Genomic DNA, 24,781 nt, shown 5'->3' on the forward strand with positions numbered 1-24,781 from the left:
AATCACTTAATGAAACAAGGGGAAAAAAACTGAATGTTTCGCTTTAAAAGTATTACTAAAATAGACATGGAGAAAACTGAAGCTCAATTACAAAACATAAAACACGAAAAGATAAAATGTAAATTATGTTCACATTTTACAAAACGATAATATTTTCCTGAACAGTGTAAAATATGTAAATACACGTTTCGAAAAATTGTTTTTCCATCAGCAATATTAAGCTAACGTGTAGTCACGCTACTTCATTCCGCAAACGTATTTTAGGAACCTCAATATATGTTAGTCGATATAATGTTTAAAACGTGAAAAATTTTAACTCAATACTTGGAGGCTCCAGGAACACTGCGAATGTATTACTAATTGCGATATTAGTGAGGCAACATCGGAAAACATAGAAATACGCAAGTATTTATTTAAGAGAATTGTCACGGGGACCAATAAATTAAAATGTCATGATTCATTATAGCGGTTTTCAATTAAACATGTGGTGTAATAAAAACTTACAGAAATTTTGATGATGATGATAATAATAATAATAATAATGGAATTTACTTAGTATTACTGCGAAATATTGCCGTATTGCAAATTAGGTAAATTTTTAGGGTGCCATCCTAGTAAATAAGTTGTATCTACAGCCAAAAACAACGTTGATTCTAATGATAATAACCCAATCCTCAATTATGGCGATGCTACTATGTTTTTACCAAACATAACTACAAATAAATTTAAAGGAAACACACATGTAATTTTACGAATTAAAAGTAGTCACTAAAATTAATCCACTTGTGTCATGCCCTTACTTGTAAGCACATAAGTTGCCGCGTATAAAATACGACAAGAATTTACGTTAATCGAAACTAACCGGTATTAGGAATCTCACATTGCCAGGACTTATTGTATAGGTACATAGTGTACTGTAGTAATTTGACATCAATAAAGTAAATTCAAAATAAATGGCTTGGTTTGTTAAACAATGCTACAATACAAAATATGCATACAAACAAAATTGTTTACACTATGACATAGTGTAAGCAGTTTTATTCGTATGCATATTGTATATTCCAATACATTACACAGTATGTAAGGTTTTAAAACAAGACTACAGTTTCCAAATCGTAATTTTCCGTAATTATATATTATGTTTACAGAATAAAATGTAGGCTACATCTGGTAATTTCTCATAACACATAAGAGTTCTAATTATTTTGAATAACTGTTTAAATGAAATTACATTCATAGATATGTTTGTTACCAAGGCAAATATATAAGATTTGTGTTTTTATATAATGACATACAGGCCCCAGAAATATTACTGAACATTCAAATAATAGTCATAAACTTCTTAATTATATTTATTTTTAGTGTAATTCAGTAAAATTTAATCATAATCTGGATACATGATAAAACTGGAGTGAAAATAATACGTGTCTAATCTGTTAAATTTTATCATAGTTTTGCTGATACTTGTATTAATTCAGGTACAAAGTGTGTTGTACATATGTCATTAACAGTTAAATCAACATAATACTGTACTTTTAAGGGCTTCATTTATGTTGCTCTGAAACTAAAGTTTCCAGTTACATTAGTCGCAAAGTCACTGAAATTTAATTCACAATCAAAATTACAGGGAGGGTTTAGTGACTGCCAAAATCTGAATTGTAGGAGTCAAAATTTATTCCAATTTGCTGCAAATATCACATTGCCTTACGTTCTTAGAACAGAATCTTTCTTGTTAGAAAATACAAGACCATTTCTAATAGGATGTCACCTTAATCTATCATTTGTTATGTCAACGGAAGAAAGTATTAATACAAAATATGAGTAAATAGATAACATATATTGTAGGACCGTTTTGTACCTGTTCCTTTTCGTGTGATAATTTAATCAGGACAAATTCTTATCCACAGAATATTGTGGGAGCAATATTCAGTGATATGAGTTTTAACATGGACAAGCTTCCTTATTTTTAAATATCTATATGTTTACGTGTATATATGAATGGTCCTATTAAAATATATGATTCGTGTGTCACAAACTGTGGTTGTTCGTGCCAAAGAAACGTTGTACAGTACATAAAACTCACTTTCATGTAGGAAACAAAGTATGAAACTGATTTGTTGGTAAGCATAAGTATAGTTTCTGCCTGTTCTAAGTATATGTACGTACAAGTTCGTTCGTGTGTTTTTCAAGTCGTTTGTTTCATGTATTGAGGTGAAGTGTCCAGTATAATATTAGATAATGAGAATGTGTATAGCCAACCATTACACCAAGATGAAATGTACAGTCAACACGCTTATTGTCTGAAGTACCACAAGAAAGATAAAGCAAGAAGAATGTCAAATAGAAAAATTGGTGTAACATCATCCAGAATTGGCTTTCTCATCTTTGTGCTTAATACAAGTTATAAAACATAGATATCCAAACTTATTTGTTACTTATATGTATTACTCAATTCTGGAAGTTAAAGCAAACAAATTCGGAAATACACAGGGGTTTAAAAATATTTAGCATGTAATATAAATAAATTAATGTATTTTAGAATATATTACAGCTAAACATTACATGGCATAGTTAGTTGTAATGTTTAATTCAAAGCAGTAATAATGAAATCTAGAATGTCGTCTAAAAATTTGTTAAAAAGAACTCAGTTACTAGTGGCTTATATGTTATTCATATAGGTTTCTATTTCATAAAATACTCTTTTAAAGGTTACGTACGGTATCATAAGTAATGGTACCATATGTTATTTGGGTAATTATCTGAAAATTTCGCTGCTAATCTTATAGATAATACTATAGTCCACACAATGAAATATATCAACCTAGAGTACAGTAAATATTTTGAATTTACTTATGGTCACTAACTATTATATTTAAATTTACCGACAAATGCTACATATAGAGGTTAAAATTAAACCAACATTTTACTTCCATAGAGTGCACATTAAAATGTTACTTTCTGCCGAAAAATATTATTTACAATTCTGTTAACAGGGGTTTAGACAAGGCATGCTATGCACTCTAAATCGATAGGTTTCATGTTATGAAATCTTCAAGTTTTACAGCATAGGCTATTAAGTATTTAGAATTTTCATGTGTCTGTTTTCTGTCTACACACAATAAAAGCTATTGCTGTATTCACACATTGTTTCATGTACTGCTAAAGATGAGCCTTCAAATAAATATAAAAAATCTTATGGGTAATTTTTTAATTTACTATATTATAAATATATTATCCACGCAACCTGTTAAAATGCTTTTCACAAACCATAAAAAGAATATTTTTATTCCAGTTGTCTGGAATCTATTTAGACATTAGATAAAGTTCAGAAACTATACTCCATAAACTGTCTTCCTGTGAATGCACGTAATGCTAGTTAGTTCATTTAAATAACTTGTATATATCGGAGGAACTGATAATGCATCAGATACGGTCTGGATGATAAGACATGTGGACATTTGAATTGTTATTTCATGGTAATATCAGTGAAACGAGGACAACGTTTGATTTTACATGAACGTTGATGGTGATAGGAGAACGTGGACCATTATCACTACTCTTACATCGGAACCTTATGAATGCTGACAGTTGACACGTGTATAAAAATTATAAAAACTTTATCGAAGTCATTTTATATGAAAATAATGTTGGATACATAATCTTTTGACTGACGACTACAACACGCCTTGTCGTTATAAATTTTTTAATACAGTGCGTGGTATTTATCAGACATATACACAGAAACTGCCTAAAAAGATGTGATGCGCGGGAAATGTGATAAAAATAATTAAGGAAACCATATACATTTATCCAGTGGTTATTTTATTTAAAACTAACATTTCGAGTCAGACAAGGGTGTACGTCAAACCCAAAGGATCATGACGTCTTACAGACAGACAGACAGACAGTTTGTTGCATTCTCTTCATAAGTTACTTTATTGGCCTTCTAAATTTTGTTGGTTGCATATAATCATGAAATCAAAAGTTTGAATACAAATAAAATGTGCCGATTGAAGTTGCCCTTTCGCAGCGCAGTACAGAGCATCACCATCTTATAATAATCTGATTTATTTTAATTCGAATTTTATGTTCGACATAAACTTTAATGCAGTAAATCAAAGTCTTGTAATCTCCATTTGAAACGTGTTTCAGGCCAGCACCTCAGTATGTTTAAGCAGAAATTCACAACTGTTTTTATTCTAAAATGGACGTGGCAACGTTTTGGAAAAACAAAATTTATGCGCGCACATATCCTAAGCAATCTTAATTTTTACGGCGGTGAGTCCGAAGATGGCTGTCTTCTGGGTCGTAGCTCCTTGTAGTCTGGTAGAAATTTACCAACGTTTCAGAGGTACCTACTGCCTCCATCAGCAAGGCGGTGAGTCATCGCCTTGCTGATGGATACGTTAGTAAACTTCTACCTGACTACAAGGAGCTACGACCCAGAAGACAGCCATCTTTAATTTATAACATACCGAACTACGAGAGTGTGGTTCAAAATTCTGAGAATTTCTTTCCACCAACTGAAACTTCTTCTTTGATCGCTTGTTACTTTCTTTTCAGATTTCCACTTGGCTTCGCTACAAGATGAAGGATACGCTTTTCATCAAGCTATGGGGATGGGGGTGGGGCCTATGCAACGCGGCTTGTACGCCTGCGGAAGTCCGTACAGTTAGTACGAATGGCAACAATACCCCCAACAATAAGAATCCATGACAACGTGAGCATCAGCTGAAATGTGAATCAAGTTTTCCGCGATAATACTGCAAATGTATGCGAGGAAAAATTGCTAGTCCACAAACAATAATGGGTTCCATGTTGAATTTCATTCGTTATATAACGAATGTTGGGGTGTTTATTTACTTCTTACATAGACAAAATTATGTGATGATTAACATAATTTATAAGAAGTTATTTATGCTTCTTTGTGAGATTCTGATAAAATTCTTAAGATATGTCGTTGCTGATTATTCTGTTGATACACATTCAACAAGAAATAAGCGAGAGATTATTTATATCAGCTAAGTAAAAAATTTTTACTTGTGACAATATTATGAAACGTATTAAACTGAAACAGCTCGCAAACAATTCAAACACACAGTGTTATAATAGAAGTTTACTGACATCTTTTAAACTAATCGTCAACAGTTATAATCTGTGTTTAAAGTACATAATTTCAAAATGGGAGGAACGTCTGATAACTGTCCTGATTCCCGCAGAATGTCTCATACATATATAACACTGACATGATTTTATTAGTGTTACGTTATAACCCTTAAACTGCAATGGCGATTTAAGTAAAAGGGTAAAAACCAATATTATCCGTAACACAAACCAAGATAAGATAATCGGAAAGTATTATTTAATATTATTCTTCGAAGCCATAGATAAATAACTGTCACTCTATATAGATGCACGAAATAACATATTATAACTGAACATTGGTATACGACCTTGGTTGGACTTAAATGAAAATTGCGAATTACGAATGGACATCTAATAGTTAAGAATACATGTGGCCATATTTAAAACAGAATCGCAGAAGTATATAGTTTTTATTTAAACTATTTATTATAGTTGGGAGATTATTTAAAAAATAACAGAATGAATGCTAAAATGGAACGTGCTTTAATGTAAATATGTTTATTGGTGTTTTCTCCTCAATAGCAGTGTCTAATAGACTCAGCTGTTACGTATAGAAACAAAGGAGGTACGTGAACCTAACAACAGCAGTAATTAAAAAATGTATCATTCTGCAATCGACTTTCATGATAATAAGAAATCTAACCATTATAATGATGATAATGTAATAGATATTTTCATGTTGGTCATGCTTACAAATTACTTAGAGCCATCAATATACTTCACGAATGTTGTCTTTTAAATTTCCCTGAAAGACATATTGCATTATACAACATCAGCATCAATTACGTGGTCTTCTAATATATATATATACTATGAATAAAATACAAAATACTATACAGAAATAAATTATTTGTTTTAAATAAGTAGTCAGTATTGATATAATAATCGTTACATGCATCCTGAATAATGGAACCGAAGAGAAACGTATCTCCTTTGTCCAAAATGGTAATAATTTACAAACAATATAAGCTACCCTCCTTCCATCATATTCTTCTTAAGCAAAAATTTAAGTGTTTGTGATTCTTGCAAGTACATAATGTGTATATTTAAATAAAAATCAGGTTTAAATGTTAAAGAAAAAATTAAAATTTAACAAGTGTAAATAATGAGTGTGTGTTTCCTCGCATGTGTGTGAATGTGCATGAGTGGGCTTTTATAATACGGCCGAACATGTGTGGCTCAATATACTTAGCTTTTAGAAAAAAACGTGCATTTTAATTATAGGTGATAACATAATTATAAAAATGTCCTGTGTAAATTTCATTAAATGTGATTGTATATGTAGCAACAGTTTGGCTGTACGAATGTTGATAATTATACACATAACCTTGACGTGTTGTATACGTGTTTGTCTGCACATGTTCTGTTGAGTAACTATGAGTATAATTATAATGATGAAAATCGAGGATAACAAAACTTTTCGGAACACTGCTTCTGCTGCCGTGGTAATATAGGCTGTATTCAGTGTAGTCAACCTATGCACAGGGTCTCTCATTCATAGAACAAAATAAATTATTTCCTAATGAAAAACAAACTGTAAGAAAGGAACTAACTTACAGTCTTTTCAGATTAATATGCTGACCTATATATCTTTACCAAAACGTCCTCAATGAATAATATACATTAAAGTGTTTTGGGGTTTCTCATTCCTAAATATTCCCAACACATCCTTAGTAAAACAGCAAAACTGCGAAGAGTTGTGAATATTTTCCATTTTTTGCTTTTATAATGTAACTAAATATACGAAGGCGCAATACTGCACGCAAAGAACATCAGAATGATACTTGAGTTTGGCATAAATTGAAACATAATAAAGGAAATCATGTATAAAGGACAACGCGGGAGTTACACGAATAAATATATTACTTATTTATTAATACTGTAATATTAAGCAATTAATAAAAACAACACAGGGGCAGTGGATGAAACAGCAAGAAATGAATTAGGAACGAAACAGTAAAATTTGTAAATTTAACATAGATTTATAATTAATTAAGACATCTTCATTAATACATTTTAATTAGAAAACATCGGTTTCAAAATTCTGTGACAGAGAATTTCATGAAGACGTCTACAATTAAACAAAATAGTTACAATTGTAAAATATTTTCTTTAAGCTCAATTTGACTGTATTCAAACTAAATTCTCAGATTAAAAATAGAAAGCATACGACCGCAATAAAAATATAATCGACAATAAAGTTCTATGTCAATAAACAAGTTTATAATAAAGCAGATATGTCTGAAATTCATAATGTTTATACAAAGACACATACTGCATCAGAAATATAAGTTTAGACGCAACAGTTTCATATCATTACTTCTAATCTCCAAATGCCATTAGATACTCACTTGCTACCAAAATACTTGTCCACTTTAACGAAGGGATAACCGATTTGTCCAATAATGTGGCATACGTTCATTCTGCACTACCTCTTCTGGAATCCAGCAACTTCCAGTGTGTCAAAAAGAAGTTGGTAATAACTATCACAATTATAACATTTAGAAAACGAAATGATAAGACACGTTCAAAATACTGCAAGAAAATGGCACGAATCCAAGATAATTTTACCTGAACGCATCTCAATTACAAGTACAATTGAAAAAGGAAATGATCACTGCTAATTCTGAGGATCATACGGGATTCATATATTCGTTCTTTGCGTAAAATACATCGTTAATAATTTTTTTAGCAGTTGGTACATCTAGTAACACAGTCACATCAGGGAGCAATCGTTAAATAACAAGACAATGAAGGACTCTGGCTACTGAAGGAGCCGATTCTGAAAACTTGTAGTTTTTAATGGTCTGTTTTCTATTTTATCGGATGAAGCTTTTTCTGAAGATTCTATAAGAAACAGTTTTTTATTGTAGGCATATTACTTTCACAAACTCTGATCATGGAACCGGTGGCAGCACCAGACTAGAATTTGTCGACTCTCGAATATGAAACCCTATAGTGGCTTCAGGATATTTCACTAACCCAATTTTCTCGACTAACGTAAATGGGTTTGTTATATTCAGGCCAGCGAAAGTAAGTTTCCATACGCTTCAAGTAGACGAAGATTTTGTGTCACAATTCCACATTTTTACCATATATTCAAATGGTTTCGATAAATGCGAAAAGAGTCAACAGTGTTTCATAACTGAAAGGTTGGAGGTTTCCATCCCGTGAATTTCATTAACGAGCAACATAGCTCTTCTCCGTACCAAACGAATTTCTTAGGCACTATCACTAGAAACAGTTCCTATAGGCCAAATACTAGACGTAAGATGTTTATCTACAAATATTTCAAAGGTTCAAGATGGCTGTCTTCAGGGTCGTTGCGCCGTGTAGTCTCGTAGACTGTTACCGACGTTTTAGAAATCCTTGCTGCCTCTATCATCATGTAAGAAGGCAGCTATCTTTATATTCGCCTCCGAGAGAACCTGAAATCTCGTCTTGGGCTTGCTCAAAATATAAATTTAGTTTTATAAAACTGATACGCCATTATCTAAATGTCAAAGTGAATATATTCATCATTGTACATCTAATTTATTTAGTCGAATTTTTATACACATAAGCGGCGTGTCTTAAAAATCAAGCTTGCTGTGTGCTCTTTATCTGCAGTCATGGTTGGAATCCCAGAAATCTTCAAAGTGTAAGGCTATATAGATGATTCACTTCCTACGTACACAACGCGTTCAACATATCTATCCGTCCGTCCGTCCGTCTATTCCGCATCAAGTATCAGGGAGAAACTACTCATTGATAGTATGGGCAAATGATTAATGATTGGTTAGCAATGGCGGAAGAAGAGAGGGGTGCAGAAAGAGACGAAAACAATACTTCTGCATCAGACGGAGATGCGGATGAGGGAAGAGTGGTATAGAAAAGTAGGAGGGGATTTGTTAAAGAATAGGAAAGAGAGGTAATGATAAAAAGAGACGAAGAGGGTTGGATTGAGATGAAAATGGTCGGCAGGCAAAAGGGAGTTGATGTAGAAAGAGGTGAACTTTATCCTTGTATAAGGGAAGTTAGTCAAATGCATTTACAAAATTTTATGTTCCAACTTTATTTCATTTTTTCCTTGCATCCCTTTTATCAGATTACTTATGTGCGAAATTTCATTCAGTATCATGAGCAAAAATGTTAAGATTGGCTTCTTCTGTTAATTTCATTAAGTCCGCAACAAAAAAGCCCACTTGTAAGGACAAGTTCCGTAAGACATGGTGCGCACTGAGAAATAACACTTAAGGAAAATTGATATATTAGCGTAAACCTGTTTAAAAAGTACGATTCTAATGCAGTATATATACAGGAGTCCTCTATTCCGCTTGGGTGCTTGCATATTTTTAGAAAACAGGAAGTAACACTGAACAAAGATTCATTTGATATGCCATCCTCGAATAATGCTGTATTTAACAAGCCTAAGAAAATTACACTCATGATACTAATTCCAAATGTTTTATTTGTGACTTCTTTTAAGCAGGAGAGACAGAGTACATGGCAAACTCAGGAAAGGTGTTGCCGAGAATAAAATAGCACAGATTTCTGTGCATTTCAATAGACCGTTATTGCGGGTTAGATGCTTATCGGTTACACCACGCCCACTTCACAAATAATCTTAATTACAGGAATGTGGAATTACGTTACTTGCATAAGTATATACAATAAATGTGATGCCCAATGCTCTCACCGGGAAGTTAGCAGAGATAACTAAACATCCAGCTCTGACGAACTTATTTTATCGATATGTTATATAACACAATGAAATGCTTTATTTAAAAAATATCAATTTCTCCATATAATTGTCTCTTGTGTATAAAGTTCTAATTTGTATTACAACGATGTATAACTGAAGACGTACTCGCCTGTATCTGTATCCCCTAACACAACAAAAAATATTACCTGTGATGTCATGTCATATTATGTCCGAAGTTTTATTCCTGCATCAAAATTGCTACAGGACATAAATATTCACATATCTTCATAATGCCTTATTATGTGATAAAATCAAGGGCAATGATGTAATGTGTCAGATTAAAATTTGTACAAAATTTCAGTCGAAAGGAAAAATATTGCTTGGAAGACTTAGGCATAAATGGAAGATAATATTAAAATTTATCAGTATAAGAAGATGATGACTGAATGACCTTAGAATTGTTTGTCGAAACGTATCTCTGTCCGATCTCTATTCGATAGCCCAAGGTTTTCAACTGAGTGTGTTTTGAAGTAAAAATTGCTGTCCTCTGAGTTGTGATACAAATGTAATCTTGTGGATTGTTTGTCTTTAGCACAGACGAAAGCCAAAATCTATCATAAATGATTTGAAACGGGCTTACGTCCCTAGTTGCAAATAAATCAATTAAATTGGTTTCACCTTTGAACCCTAAGTTTATTTGCGTATCATTTAAAGAGTCAGTCCGTAGCGTATCGCAAAAGACAACGTGTATTAATGACAAAGATCAGTTAGTTAATGATTTTTAGGAAAGAGTCTCTCTTCTACTCTGGGAAATTTACAAAACCCATACATTCACTATCTTGGTAAAATGCACAATTACGGACAGTATGCGGTTCACATAGTTGCAACTGAGGTTTCAGGAGTAAGTATTTCTAGTTACATCGCTATAAGGCCCAATAAAAAAAATCGAAAACAGATGTCACAGAAGAGTTAGCAATTTGTACCAGTGACTATAGCCATAGATAGGAAGATATTACGCCACCATTGACAAAATTGCATACATTTTAATGTTGCACACTCGATCAGATAACACATAATACGGATCACTAAGTTCAAAGTTAGAGGGAAGACTGAAGATAACTTACTCCGCTGTTTTGTTGTGCAGTGTAGTGTCTTAAGAACTTACCGACGTTTCAGAGGTGCTTACTGCTTCCATCATTAGGAAGACGGAGGCATTAAAGACATCTGAAACCTTGGTCAGTTTGTAAGAGACTACATGGAGCTAAACCCAGAGGACAGTCATTTCATGTTCATCTCCGTGAAAACACAAAAATTTCACTTCATGAGAACCTGAAGAAATTAAGTAATAATAACGTAATCTGCACTCATTACCAATTGATGGTGTAATTAAATCAGGGAGGATGAGATAAACGTTGAATGTAATACGCATGGGAGAAATCAAAATACATACAAAAACTTAAGCCTCAATATCTTAAAGTAAGAAACCACCTAGAATAAATGATATTAAAATCCATCTGAGAGATACAAGGATGTGGGCTTGATTCATTGGTTTAGGATCGCTACCATGTGTGCTGTTGTGAACACGACAATGAAAATTCTAGTTCCATAAACTGAACTACTAGTTTCTCGAGATATTTGTTCCATGGGGTTACTTAGTGTTAAGTTTGCTCAACTTATACATTTTTCCCATAGGAAAGACACGAAATGAAAGGAATGAGCAAATAATTCTTGTACTTTTAGTTATGAGTTCGAATCTTGTCCAGATCTCAATCTTTTATAGGTATTGTTTTAAGTATGTTTCCCCCCACCTTCTTTTCTGTAGTAAATTAACTTAAGTGCTTATCCGATTCAAAATCACCGTGCTCTGCATCACAAGGTACGATGTTTTTTACTCGAAAAGAATAAAGTATTTCAACTTGACCTGTAGTATTGTTGTGGTAACGAAGAAGACAATACAGCACCATTGTAACATTACCAATACGTTCCGGGTGCAGTTAACAAAACCCGTAACTAAATTCGTGAAATCGCAGATTGATTCTTTCTCTGTTTATCCCTCTACTTCCAGTTCTGTTTCGGTAGGCTAACCGAACTAAAAGCCGTGTTTTATATGCCCCAGATTCGGGCTCTGAAGACGACTCGTCCAGTCATTCAGCTGTTTCAAGAAACAAGACTGTGAAAAATGAAGCACGGCGAATTCTCCTCACATTTCATTCAAGTGGTGAATTTTACATGGTCTCAGAGTGAAAAGAAGATGCAGCAATTGAATTCTTTACAGTAGGTATTTTATTTCTCATTTATTTTTAAACTAATAAGAACAAATCTTGTGATTTTAAGTAGCAGATTTAAATAACATATCTATATTATTAAGCTTACAATCTGTGTATTAAACAGAATATGAAATGCAAACTAGTTTAAGAAAAGGGAAATTAAAATGACAATTACTGTTATAATTTCAGAGAAGAATTACCGAAACTACATTTCCACTATACTTATATATTGGTGGCATGGTGCTTAATTAAGCACTAGGGACATACTTAATTTCACTTTTGTCTTCATTATGTGCCTGCGTGGAGCAGATTAAAACCATGCCAAAGCACAAAAGTTAGTTTTCTTAATTCTGTAGCAAAGGATAAAGTTTTATTTTAATCTCATGTTACAGTTTACTTATTATTACTTCCTTAGATATTTAATATTATTTAATTTACTCAGATTTTATAAATAAGTCAACAAACTTAAGTCGATGTTAGGAAGAAATGTGGCAGCGGCATCACATATTATTTAGTGATTTTCAACATAGATGTACGGTTTCTGTACATTTGTAGTCTAATAAATCTTTCTTAAATAGTTAAAAATATGTCAGATGAATCCAAGTCTACACACTCATGTCTTATATCCTTAAGATCCTTCTAAATATTATCTCCCGTCTATGGTTAGGTTTTCCAAGCAGTTTCTTCCGTCCAAATTTTCTACCAAAATTTTATATATGCATTCATTATCTCCTCATGCCTGCTAGATTTCCCGTCCTCTTCATCTTCCTTATTTAGATCTGTCTAATACTGTTTGCTGAGAAGCACAAATTGTGAAGATCAGTGTTATTCAATTTTCTCCAGCCTCCTGTCAAACAGATGAAATTATAGTTGTGTTTATTCAGATAACAGACTGGAAGTGTCTAATGCGCACAAATGTAACAGTTGAGGGCTTTCTATCGGGGATGGGTGGACAGTTATTTCTGTTTTAAGCCTCGCTACAAAACATACGATATGTTCGTAAGCTTTAATTAACGTCAGTGGTTCAAATTGTGTAATTTTGGCTGCAAGGCATAATATTTGTTTATCTTAGGCCTGTCCCTCATGAAGATTAGCAGGTTTAAGCTCAGTGAATGTCGTGTAACTACGTTATAATTAAAAGCAAAACCACAGATTGAATCAAACTATCAAGGCTATTAACTCAAATCGTTTCAATCTGCATTCAAATTAACAAGCAAATGAAACAGCTAATATATCCACGCTACCCCTAACTTAGTTGGACTATCACTGGTTTCACGGGGTTAGGGGGTGAGTGGAAGGGTAGAAGCTCTATGGAGAGGGTTGTCCCTGTAGGGTAATAATTCTCACCTCGCACAGTGTAATGTGACAAAGGGGTGGGAGTGTTAACGTCACCACATATAGAACAAGTAGCGGTGATGGCACTGACTAAAGTGTGAAACCCATGGCAAGGCCACAATTATCTAGTAAAGAACCGAGCTTCAAAAGTCACCTAAAAACTAATTAACAAGGATTAATTTAAATAGCATTATACTATAAATCCGGATAGTGAAAAAGTGGCATTTTAACGAGTGTAGATTATTTTACAGCCAAGTCAGTGCTTATTTAAGTTGTGAATTTGTTGATATACAGGTCTAACTACATGCTAAATAACTTTAGTTAAATTAACTCCTACGAATGTTCTACAACAAACTGTAGCTGCTATGCCGAAAGCAAGTCCTTAATCGTCTGGACGCGAATTGTTACAAAGGTTGCATTTATGTCGAAACAACTTGAAGAAGTTAACAATCCAAAGCCTATGCAAGTTTCACGGGGAAAGCTTATTATGTTAAACTTTGATGAACTTATAAATGGTATATTTTAAATTATTATTACCGTTTCTTTTAGTGACGTGTCTAGAAATTCACATATTTCAACAACTATTCACTTATTAATTTCTTTATTAAATAACGTTCAGTGTTTAAGTGCCTTAATAAAATAATAATGGACGACTAATGGAAGAATCTAAAAGAAAACTAATTCCTGAAGCAGTACTTACAGGCAACGTCACAACATGTAACCCAGAAGACTATGCCAGAGTAAAGATGGAAGTCTGTGAGAAAACATCGGAACACGAAGAAAGCACGAGGATACTCACCGTTGAGCTTTTGTTGTAAATCTCTAAGACTGAAATACTAATATTTTCCTTGTGAAATTTTAGATTATTATTGCTGCGAATAAAAATATGGCTACCTTCTTGTTTGTTGCACCCTGTAGTCTGTGGATGTTTACCGACTTTTCAGAGGTTTTTGCTGCCTTCATTATCAGGGCGATAAGTAAGTTTATTTTTTGTCATTTTAATATTATTCTTGTTAATAAATCTTTGAAACAGTCTACCACCCATTCATCCACATTTTCTTAAATCTTAATTCGTAATATTTGAAACATCCCCTACGTCAACAAGAGCCTGGAATCTGATCTGAGTCACAGGATTGAATCCGTGGGCCTCCCGGTGACATAACCGTCACGTAAAATATAATCTTATTTTAAAAAAAAAAATTCTTTCCCCGTCTACTACCCATTGCAAATACTGCCAAAGTGTGTTAAATATATTTACTTCACAATAGCATCTTTATTTCATGTTTTTAGAGTTTTGCGTCTGTTAGAATTTCAAATCGCATTCAATTCAAAGTTAGACTCTTTTCTTGAAGTTCGATGCCGCCAACTCCTGGCAGACTCTTCAGGTCTTTATACAAGATTATCATCCTTCTGCGGCACGTTTGTGCCGGGGTTATGCAAACAGTGTGTGGTAGGCCACACATAACCCGAGACACTGCAGTTTGATAACCACAGCGAAATATTGCACCTGTAAATCTAGCTTGTCAAATGTTTATTCGTTTCTAAGGTTGTAACGGATCTACTTATAATAGATACTTTCATAAATGCAATTTAAAAAAATTAAAGCCAATGCTCCTTTTTATGAGATTAAAATGTTTATTGCCACAAATGTTTATTAGAACAGTAAATAACTGAGAAACGGATACAAACCTGAGTGATAAAGAAAACCTGTGTTGATTTTATCGTCATAAAACAAGTATGTTTTCAGATCTCGCAAATCTCCGACATCGATTACGCTTAGCTTGTGATCTGTATCCCGCTCCTCAAAGTTATAAGTTCCGAATTTAAAATAAAGCATATAACAGAACGATTATATAAAATCCATCGTACAATTAAGTAAGCTGTAGAAATCACCTATTACTGCTGTTCCTTTGGAATTTTTATAATTTGCTCACAATTGAAGAACTGTTTCCAAAAACTAATTAAAAGCCAGTATTTTTCCTCATGTTTTATTGTTAGCATAAACGTATTCCTTTCCCACCATAGCATGTTCTGATCAAATTGCATATTCCACACTAAACTGTCTCATGTTATTTGTATTGCAAAATCCATATTGTCCTAAGTCTAAGACAATTCGAATTTCTGGCCTGCGTTACGTCAGATCACATGCACATGACAGCAGTTTTGATTCTTTTAGCATCAGGTAAATGTGTAGCAAACATGGAGCTGGAGAAGTATAAAGATGAAATTAATACAGATTGGCAACAAACTCCACTCTGTACAGGCAGGTTCAGGTTGAAGGCATTTTCTTGTTAGCAGTATATTGCTAGTTTGCAATTATGGCTTGGTTTATGTTACATTGGAATAATGATGTGGTTAGTAACTTATCAACATTTTATGTCACATTCTAGAGTAAAATAAACATTTTATTGAATCTGTGGATATTTACGATACGCCCACTGCTTCAGAATTATTCTTATTCTTTCAAAATATACTAAGTCAGTTGACTCAAGGCAGTTTGGAACAAATTGAAATATTTTATTGTTAAAACATTAAAAGAGGAGCTGTTTTTAAAATCAAACGAATACAGTAACATCACTCAGCTCTAAACAATATTACGGCACAAACTTTTTTTCATACGAGAAAGATATTCATTTTTAAATTCCTGAAAAATTATCGTGTTTGACTTCACTCATTCTGGAAAATCACTCTGAAGTTCGGGCTCAGCGCTAGCGATAGAGTGTTGGCACGACCCTGGTCTACGTGTTTTAAGAGATCGTTTTACCTTAAAAGCCTTTAGAAAATTATTCTATTCTAGCTGCTGTTACGTATTTCAAGTTGTGTCAAGATCAAAGCTACATGACGGGGCAGAAAAATCGTTCAGACATCTCCGAGAATTATGTTGGTGGTGAACCGTAAAACAGGTAGTCATCTTTGTTACTGATAGCAAAACTAAAGCTTGACTGTCCAGCCGCCTTCTTTAACTCTCTCAATGCACAGTAGCACAGGAAGCCTCTTAAGACCATCCTGTCTTGTCAAATGTCGCGGCACCCGACATTGAACTCTGAATACAGATCACTAAAACCACTGTTCATACTGAAACTGGCTTGACTGCAGTTGAATAATAATCGGTTTTTGATAAACACGTTACAAATACAAACGCAAGACATGAAGAAAAGTACATGAATATAGAATGTGTGTGAGAATTCAGACATCGATTTATGTATTGAACTCTTGCTGCATTTTAAAATAATGCATGTTGCCACATTTCTGTTTGGAAATAATGTGAGCATGGTTACAGCTTTCAAGTCAATTTCTATTTATTTACATTATGAGATAGAAGTAAAGCGAAAGTCGCTGTTCAGTTGTTGGCACTCCTGCGTCACATTCCACAGTTATGTGGTACAAAACTCACCTCGGATATCTCTTATCCTAACCGAGGTTATTGGTGGTTTTACTCAGTCCCTCCAGTCAAATGACAGGATATTAAATTAAGATATGATTGCTTCCTTCCATGATCTTTGCCTTCATACTCATCATATTATGCGATGTTATATAATCAGCTGTAAAATAAATAAACATTTTTCTTATAAGTTCGGAAACCTAAGCATTAGGATTAGAAGTGGAAACCATGCTGCCCTGATGATGGGTAGCAAGTATCTGTGAAACGTCGGCGACTTCCCAAAAGACAGTCATCTTTACCAACGCCGCGGTTATAACTGAAATCTCACTTTTGTCGTGCCTGAGTAAAGTTCCGGTTGTATCACGTGGTGTACATACTAATACTGAAAACCGTCGAGACAGTGTTTTCTGACTTTGCAGAGCTAAAGAAATGGAACGGACCTCAAGGCTGTGGGATGAAGAGTACGATTTTGAGTAGGAAGTGCTCCAAGCGAGATCAGTGAGCTGTGGACACCACAGAGAAACGCCACGAAGTTAGTCACGGACAGACGAGACGAAAGGCGGCCCCGAGCTAACAAAAAAATGGGGGAAGGGAAATATTGATTCCCGTTGCTTTATGACCTCATATGAAACCCACCGTTTTCGATCTTACCGCAAACAAACATTTTTTAAAAACATGAAATGAAGGCGACTGATAAAAGAACCTCTGCTTTCTTTCCGTATCATTTAGATGTCGCAATGGTTCAAAAAAATTCTCGTCTCGCGCTATCCTTGTTTCATCTTATATTCTCATGAACTTTTCGTAAAAAGACTAATATTTTAAGAGTTTTTAACAGTAATGTTTGTGAATTGTTTATTTCTTCATATAATCATTCATTTAAAATGACTCAGTGCCTAATTTTTTATTAAATATATTGATATTATTTGCGTTGTAAAATACAGAAAAGAGAAGGAAATTTTTCACACAATAATATATTAAATATGAAACACGTTAAATATGAAATTTAATTTTAAATGAATAACAGTAGAAAAAGGAAATAATTAGGAAAATGTGTAATAATACTAACAATTATGATGATAATAATAATAATAAAGCCTGGAAAAGTATATTGTTTGTATTACACTGATATTCCAAAGGAGTGCCCAGCGCAACACCGGGTTGGTCATTGTTGCAATAATGTGACCCATGGGCAGTGCTGAGCAAAAGTTTTCCGACGATGGCCTTATGATATTTTTGCGCTTTTCTTGAAAAACAAGGTTCGTGTACGCAAGTGCTGATATTCTTGGTGGTCAAGGCAAGGAAAAAGTAGCCCTTGAGGCAAAGCCCCTGGACCAATAATCGCTTGGGTCAGACCCAATGAAACAAGCACCCTGGGCAAGTGCGTATGAGGTAAAGCACGAAGGGTTAAATAATCTTCCTTTGAAGTAGGCGCTGGGGGCTTAGTCGCCGAAAGTAGATAGCCCCATGGGTGACAAAATCTTTCGGGGGCAGTTCAGATTCTTCTAAGAATTGTATGTTCTAACCTGAAAGTACAGACCCAGGGGTGTCCAATCAACGAAAGTTACGCCAAGGCACGCCTTGAGAGCATGCTCCAAACTAATGCAGCCCGCAGAGGTCCAACCCATCATACTCATTGTTTTGCGAGGGCAAAATGGATTTTTGAAGCCCTGGTGGACTGGTCACAGAATAGGATGCCCCGGGGGTAAACTACAGAACAGGAAAAGCAGGGGGCCAAGCCCCAACGAAGCAAGCATCTTTGGGAAGGATCTGGGTGGTAAAGCCTCGGGGATTTAATAAGATATTCCGGTTGGAACTGGGCGTGAGATAAATATTTTGGGGTGCCCCAGGGTGTACATATCCCGGAAGTGGCATAGTACTAAAAATGGGAACAATAATTGCAACAGGAATAACAATAGGATTAATGCTAACAGTACTGCGCAACGATGAGCCCTGGTCACGAAGATTTCCTAACTCGTAGACAAAATTCTCCAAATTAATAGAGGATTTAATTTAAATGATTACCTTTATTATTATCTTAATGTAAATTATTAACTTTTTATGTTAATGTGAATATTGTTGCTTCGTTCTATCTCCTACAGTGGCCCAAATTTCTTTAAGACCCTTCTGAAATCTTCATACAGAGAAAAGGTTAAGTCCTGACTGACAAATGCTCGTTTTCCTACGAATCTAGTCATTGTACTTTGATTTGAAGACAGAACAAAATATAGACTACGTCTATAAACAGCCTACATTCAACACTAAGGCGCTGTATTTAGTTTTCAACAATACTTAACAGGATTTTCACACATACGACAGTTATAGTCATTCGACTTTTAGACGTGAACTGAATTTATCAGCCATCAATGTTTTGTAGGTGTCAGATTTGCTACAAAGATATTTAAATACACCAACATTGTTTGTTCAAGTGCTGTCGGTATATTTTAGGTTTGCACTTCCGACATATGGTTACAACAAAAAATCTGATCGTCAGATAGCAAGATTAATATGAGCGAAATTCTGTCAGCCTTGGAGACCAAATAAGATAGTCAAGCATTATGATGGACTTTAGATAAATTAGTCATGTGTCTAGAGCAGGATAAATACTTATGTATTCAATAAAACGTACAACACAAATGTTATATCCAAAATATTAACACACGTAACATCCTTGGATATAACGTTGGTTTGCCTTTGTCATCACTAAAACAATCACCATTATTTTAGATTAGGCTACATAATATGTTATGTTTTCAAAAATTATTCTTAATGTGACGTCATAAAAACTTTACAAAATGTAATTACATAAAGCGTAATATTATCCGGTGTTAAATTTTAAAATACTGAATCTGGTATATCCCTTCGAATGTCACTCATTCTTCTGGGCTGTGAAAATATTATTGTAACATGAAAATATTCCATGGGTTTTAGAAGTTCGAGCATTCATACTAAACAGTATATAATTCCTGTTTTAATATTTAATATTATCAGTTGCTCTATTATAGGACTTGGCTACTCATGTGCTTTGTTCCACTGAGTAATTGTGTTTTAATTTCTTACACCGATGTGCATTTTGGATGTACACTGGATCTAACAGTCGATACCCAGACACTCCTGAGGCAAAAAGCATCTCTGCTACTTGTATAATATTAAGCTAGTTGCCTCTTTTGTCGTCTTGTGCATACAACTTACGCAACTCTCCAATCTATGCTCATATCAGATAACACACCGAAGTCTTCAAAAATCAACTTAAAAACAAATTATGGGTTTTAATAAAATTATATATTAATTCATCACAATGTGTTTAAATATTAATTTCCTTGAAACTCAGACATTCATACTCAGAACAACCAGACGCAGTCGCTCAAGGTTCGAGGGACATAAGTGAAATTATGTAATCTATTCGAGGAAGTTGGCAACTTATCTTATTGACTGGAATAATCTTTCATAAAAATACAGACGTAAGCTGCTCCATCCGGTTTGCATACATCAAATAGTAATAAACGTTCTCAAGCGAATAAAGACTTACAGCGGGAATATATTTTTACTTAAAATTCATACTGATGATTAATAACGATTACAAAACATTTTACATATATAGTCTCAAAGGGTTGTCAAAATGCCTCAGTTAATGGCGTGGATCTTGAGAGAGGCAAATGTCACGTTTTCATAGCAGCCAATCGGCCTCATTTTTGCGAACTTTCTAATTGTTCTATTCCACTTAACGTCTTTGCAGATGGCATCCCACAGTTTAAACTTACAACGCCATCCTTCGTCTATGTCTTATATGGTACTTTTGTACTTGTTCGCATTCATCCATATTTACCACGTTGGTTTGGGTACCTGGCGTTTCGCCCGCGGCTAATGCACGCTAGTGACTCTAAATCTTTTAAAACGATTTGCTGGATTTTAGTAATTCTTTCTTGATGCGACTGTATTACCAATAATCGACTTAGCCCCGCGTCCTTTTCTTGTTTAGACGACACGTGACAAGACGTGGGAAACAGCAAAGCTCAGCTTTCAAATTGCGTCGCTGTTCGGTTTCCGTTCGTCTTTCTAAGCCGTGTTATCAGTTCACTGGGCATCACTGTTCCTTTGGTACACTTTTTTGGAGATTTGATCGACTGCTGACACTATAACTTATTTCATATCGTGACATTTTGATCGTAGGGTTAACACTTTAATTTATTTTTCTTGAATTTTTACAAGACCAGTGTTTGGGAATAATGTGGTTCAGAATAGAGACACAATTATTGTCCGTTATGGTATGCTTTTCCATTTGAAATGTCTTAATACAACGACCGAACCTACGTACACTGCTATTAGAGTAAAATAAACGTACTGTAATATCCCAAACTTCTGCAAACTTTTTAAATGTTAAAAATCTCTCTCAAAATATATTAGTATCATACGTTCCTTCAAAACATTGGGAAAAATTAAAGTTTTGGGGGACTGTTTTACTCATGCTCTGGTTTCGTTATTTATGTGCCTTTATCAGCACACGGGCTTGGTTTTCAGGTTTTAATACGTGTTTAAAAAGCAATTTAGAGGGGCGAAAAGGCACTAAATTTCACTGGCTATTCTCTTACACTAAATACATTCGACGCTATAGCTCCAGGTGTTAAGTTTCAAGCAATTGTGGGCTATGGTGTAAGATAGGCCGGTCTTGACATTAACGTAACCGATTCACAGATACTGAGAATCAATTCCTTCCTTGGTCATAACTGCCATAAATGTTTTAATAAAGTCGATTAGTTTAACCTTAAGTTAATGAGAGTAAGAGATTTATATTTTTATTATATATATTGTTACAATCATAGCAGTGCTTACGGTTATCTCAAGTTAGGAATACGTACGTTTTCTTGACTCTCACTGTTGCAAAAATAAATCAAGTGTAATATTTATCGTCTCGGCGAATACCTTTTCTCTCTTTGTCCCAAGACCGTTCACCTGACAATAGTATAAATTTGTTTTTTCATTCTGAAAGAGATTCCATCCAAAAGCATCAAAACTATAACCAATATTTTTTTATAATTCTGGATCCAGTAACCTTCCACATTCCCATTGGAGTGGAATTTTGTATTCCACATTTCTCTATCACTTTCAGGTCTCAGGATGACTTTGTTCCTGGGGCGTCCAAACTACTCGTCCGACAGTGACTCAGGATGAGCGTTATCGGTGTGTACAGACAGCTGCTTAACCGACTGTAGCGAACCTCAGTAGACTATGGCTTCAGCTGATCGCGCTGCTTAGACTCCGGTTCGTAAAACCGTCCACAATAATCCGAACGCCTTCACACGACCGCATTACAATCAGCGTCGCAAATTAGTCTAGCTGTCGGTTATGTCGCCGAATCTTCTCTAAATTTAGAATGAAGTATACGCAAGTACTTGGAAATTCTAATAGTTTTTTTTCAGATTTTGCAACCAATAAATTGGAATATAAAAGACTGCTGACACATTTTACACTCGAAAAATTAAAAGGAATTATTGTTCCACATAATAAGACATTAGCATAATTAGGAACTTCCAAAAAAATTAATATAATTTGTCCTTAAATTTGTCACCTTACTAAATATAGGCCCATATCTTCTCAAGGTAAGATCTGTTCCGTGCCGTTGATTTCTAGGCATGCCATTTTACAAGCACAGGAACAAATATTAAAATGTTGCCATAAAAACGTTTTTCTTTCAGTGTACCTACATGTTTAAGTATATTAATTATAACTACGACATAAAAAGTCTGTCTTGTAGAACTTTATCGTGTAAAATTCCGGATGTATGTTAAATGTTGTCGATTATGCATCCAACTTATCAGTTCGCTTCTCCGATATCTTGATAGTGGGACGAGAGACACAAAAATATAGCTCCAGGGTCATCTCCAGTTACATGACCTTCACACAGAGATTCATAAATATGGTCTACTGGGTGTTCAGACACACGCTAGCTTCTCAGGCCAACATCGTATAATAAATGAGTTCGTAAAACGAAGTTGGAACTACGTCGAAAAAATCATGTCTTACTCATCACATTCAGTTGTCCTATAGTCTGTTGAATGGGAAAGCAGTTAAAAGAAAACAAAGACAGTATGAAGATGGCTTGCTTCTCGGTTGAGTTTCCTGTATTCCGGCAAAATTTGACTAACGTTTCAGAGGTCGTTTGTTACCTCCGTTATCAGGGCGATGACCTATGAAACTTTTGGAATCATTAAGATAGTTGTCTTCGCAGCGCCGTGTAGTCTGGTAGAAATTTAATGGACGTTTCAGAGATTTCTGATGGAGGCAGCAAGAGCCTCCGAAACGTCGGTAACCTTATACTAGATTATACGGTGCTACAACACAGACGACAGTCATATTAGTGAGAATCATATAATCCTAAATAAAGACAGTCTTTCTATACAGCACTAAATTCTATGATATAAGATTTTCTGTCATATTATTCTGTCGTTTTCGAAGACAATTTTTCTTTGTCCCACTCCATTATCAGTTATTGTGATCTTCTTTGAATCCTGTTCTCTCCCTCTAAAACAAAACCAACTTGCGTATTTGGCGTCCGCATATAAATTCTCCAAAGTTTGGCATAAATATAATAAAGATGATTTGTAAAGTGGGATGCATTGTGTGTTCTGATTGAATCGATTATTACGTAGGCAGTATGCAGCCTATTATGAATTTGTTCTACATCCGCTTGCGTTCTTGCTATTCTTCGAAACTAAGAAATTAGCACTAATGTAAAGTTTTATAGATTTCTACTATAGGTCTATTATTAAGTTGAGTGACACATAAGAACAAATTGAATCACATGATAGAATATGTGGTGCTGTGGCAACTCATCTGGCAACACTAATTAAGAATACCTATTAACACTAAAACTTCACTGTCCACTTTCCCATTTACCGAAGACGTCGTTTAAAAATAACCCTACGGGCGTCCATCAACGAAGACACAAACCTTGAAAAAAATTTTAAACAAAGCGTTTCATGGTACAAGAAATTCATATAAAGTTTTAGGCATGAGAAGAAGATAACTTGGAAGATCAAGACGAATATGAAATAATAATATTAAAATGGATCTTAAAGATATAAAATATTCAAGTGTGAACTGGATTTATCTGGCACAGTAATAAATCTTCGTGTTTCTTAAATGGCCACGGATTTCTAGACAAGATGGGTTTCTATAAGAATAAGGACTCAGCTGCGCGGCGTTAGTTAACAAAGACGAAATAAATAAAAATATAAAACAAAGGTTTTTAAGAATACTACTGCGCCCAATAATAGCTGTACTACATCAAGAATGCTCTCATTATGGTAACTATAAGAGAAAAGCTATCTTGTTTCTATACTTCAAGTACACTCTGTATTTATTGTTATAGGAGATGGTGTGTTGCTTTGACAATTTATAGCTGTACTCATGCTAGGGGCATATACGTAGTCAGTTACAGTCATATATGGTAATTGGTTGGAAATGTAGCAGGAAGGGATTAAATCCACAGGTCAATCGGAAAGTCATCTCATGCCAACCAATATTCACATTAGTACGAGCTGATAGCTACAATTCAGGCTATGAAGTGTATTTGTCACATGATTTGCTCCTTGGGTTATCCAGAGATATAATTACAAATTTTTTGATCAACTAACCCTGCTACTTGCCGTGATGATCGTGCTGATGATGGTGGCAGCAAACACCGTCAGTAAACTTCTGCGAGACTACATTACGCATTAACCTATAAGACAGCCATTTACATGACGAAAATGTTTATACATGGCAAGAAATCTCTAATAATTTAATATTAAATATTAAGAGTTACTTCTTTTGCGTCTTACATTATCCTCGCACATGAAAGAAACATTTTCTGTATTAACTTCGGTTGAGATAAAGCACTTTATTGAACACATAGCGCAGTTAAAAATGTGAATCGAGTGCATAAATATTTCACAGGGCGCACTCAGCTCATACAAGGACTAATTTTATTTG

General features: G+C 34.4%; 1 protein-coding gene and 1 long non-coding RNA gene across 7 annotated transcripts in view; one reads left to right on the plus strand and one right to left on the minus strand.

Moving 5' to 3' along the window:
* Scr (homeobox sex combs reduced) overlaps window positions 1-12,480 on the plus strand; it is an 86,192-nt gene extending 73,712 nt beyond the window's left edge. For 2 of the 3 annotated variants that reach the window (XM_087342606.1, XM_087342614.1), the window contains exon 4: window positions 4,564-6,477. In XM_087342606.1, the coding sequence (XP_087198732.1) occupies window positions 4,564-4,676 (113 nt within the window). In that variant the 3' untranslated portion in view covers window positions 4,677-6,477. Of the gene's footprint in view, window positions 1-4,563; window positions 6,478-11,945 lie in introns of those variants that run through there. The other variant, XM_087342612.1, reaches the window with a different exon arrangement.
* The window catches only part of LOC110829915 (uncharacterized), a 588,956-nt gene that overhangs the window by 339,858 nt on the left and 224,317 nt on the right, over window positions 1-24,781 (minus strand). The window lies entirely within an intron of this gene.

The sequence above is a fragment of the Zootermopsis nevadensis genome, unplaced genomic scaffold (genome assembly GCF_977971745.1).
Source record: "Zootermopsis nevadensis isolate Lab colony 2312 unplaced genomic scaffold, Znev_1.0 Znev_ptg000001l, whole genome shotgun sequence".
Lineage (NCBI taxonomy): Eukaryota > Metazoa > Arthropoda > Insecta > Blattodea > Termopsidae > Zootermopsis > Zootermopsis nevadensis.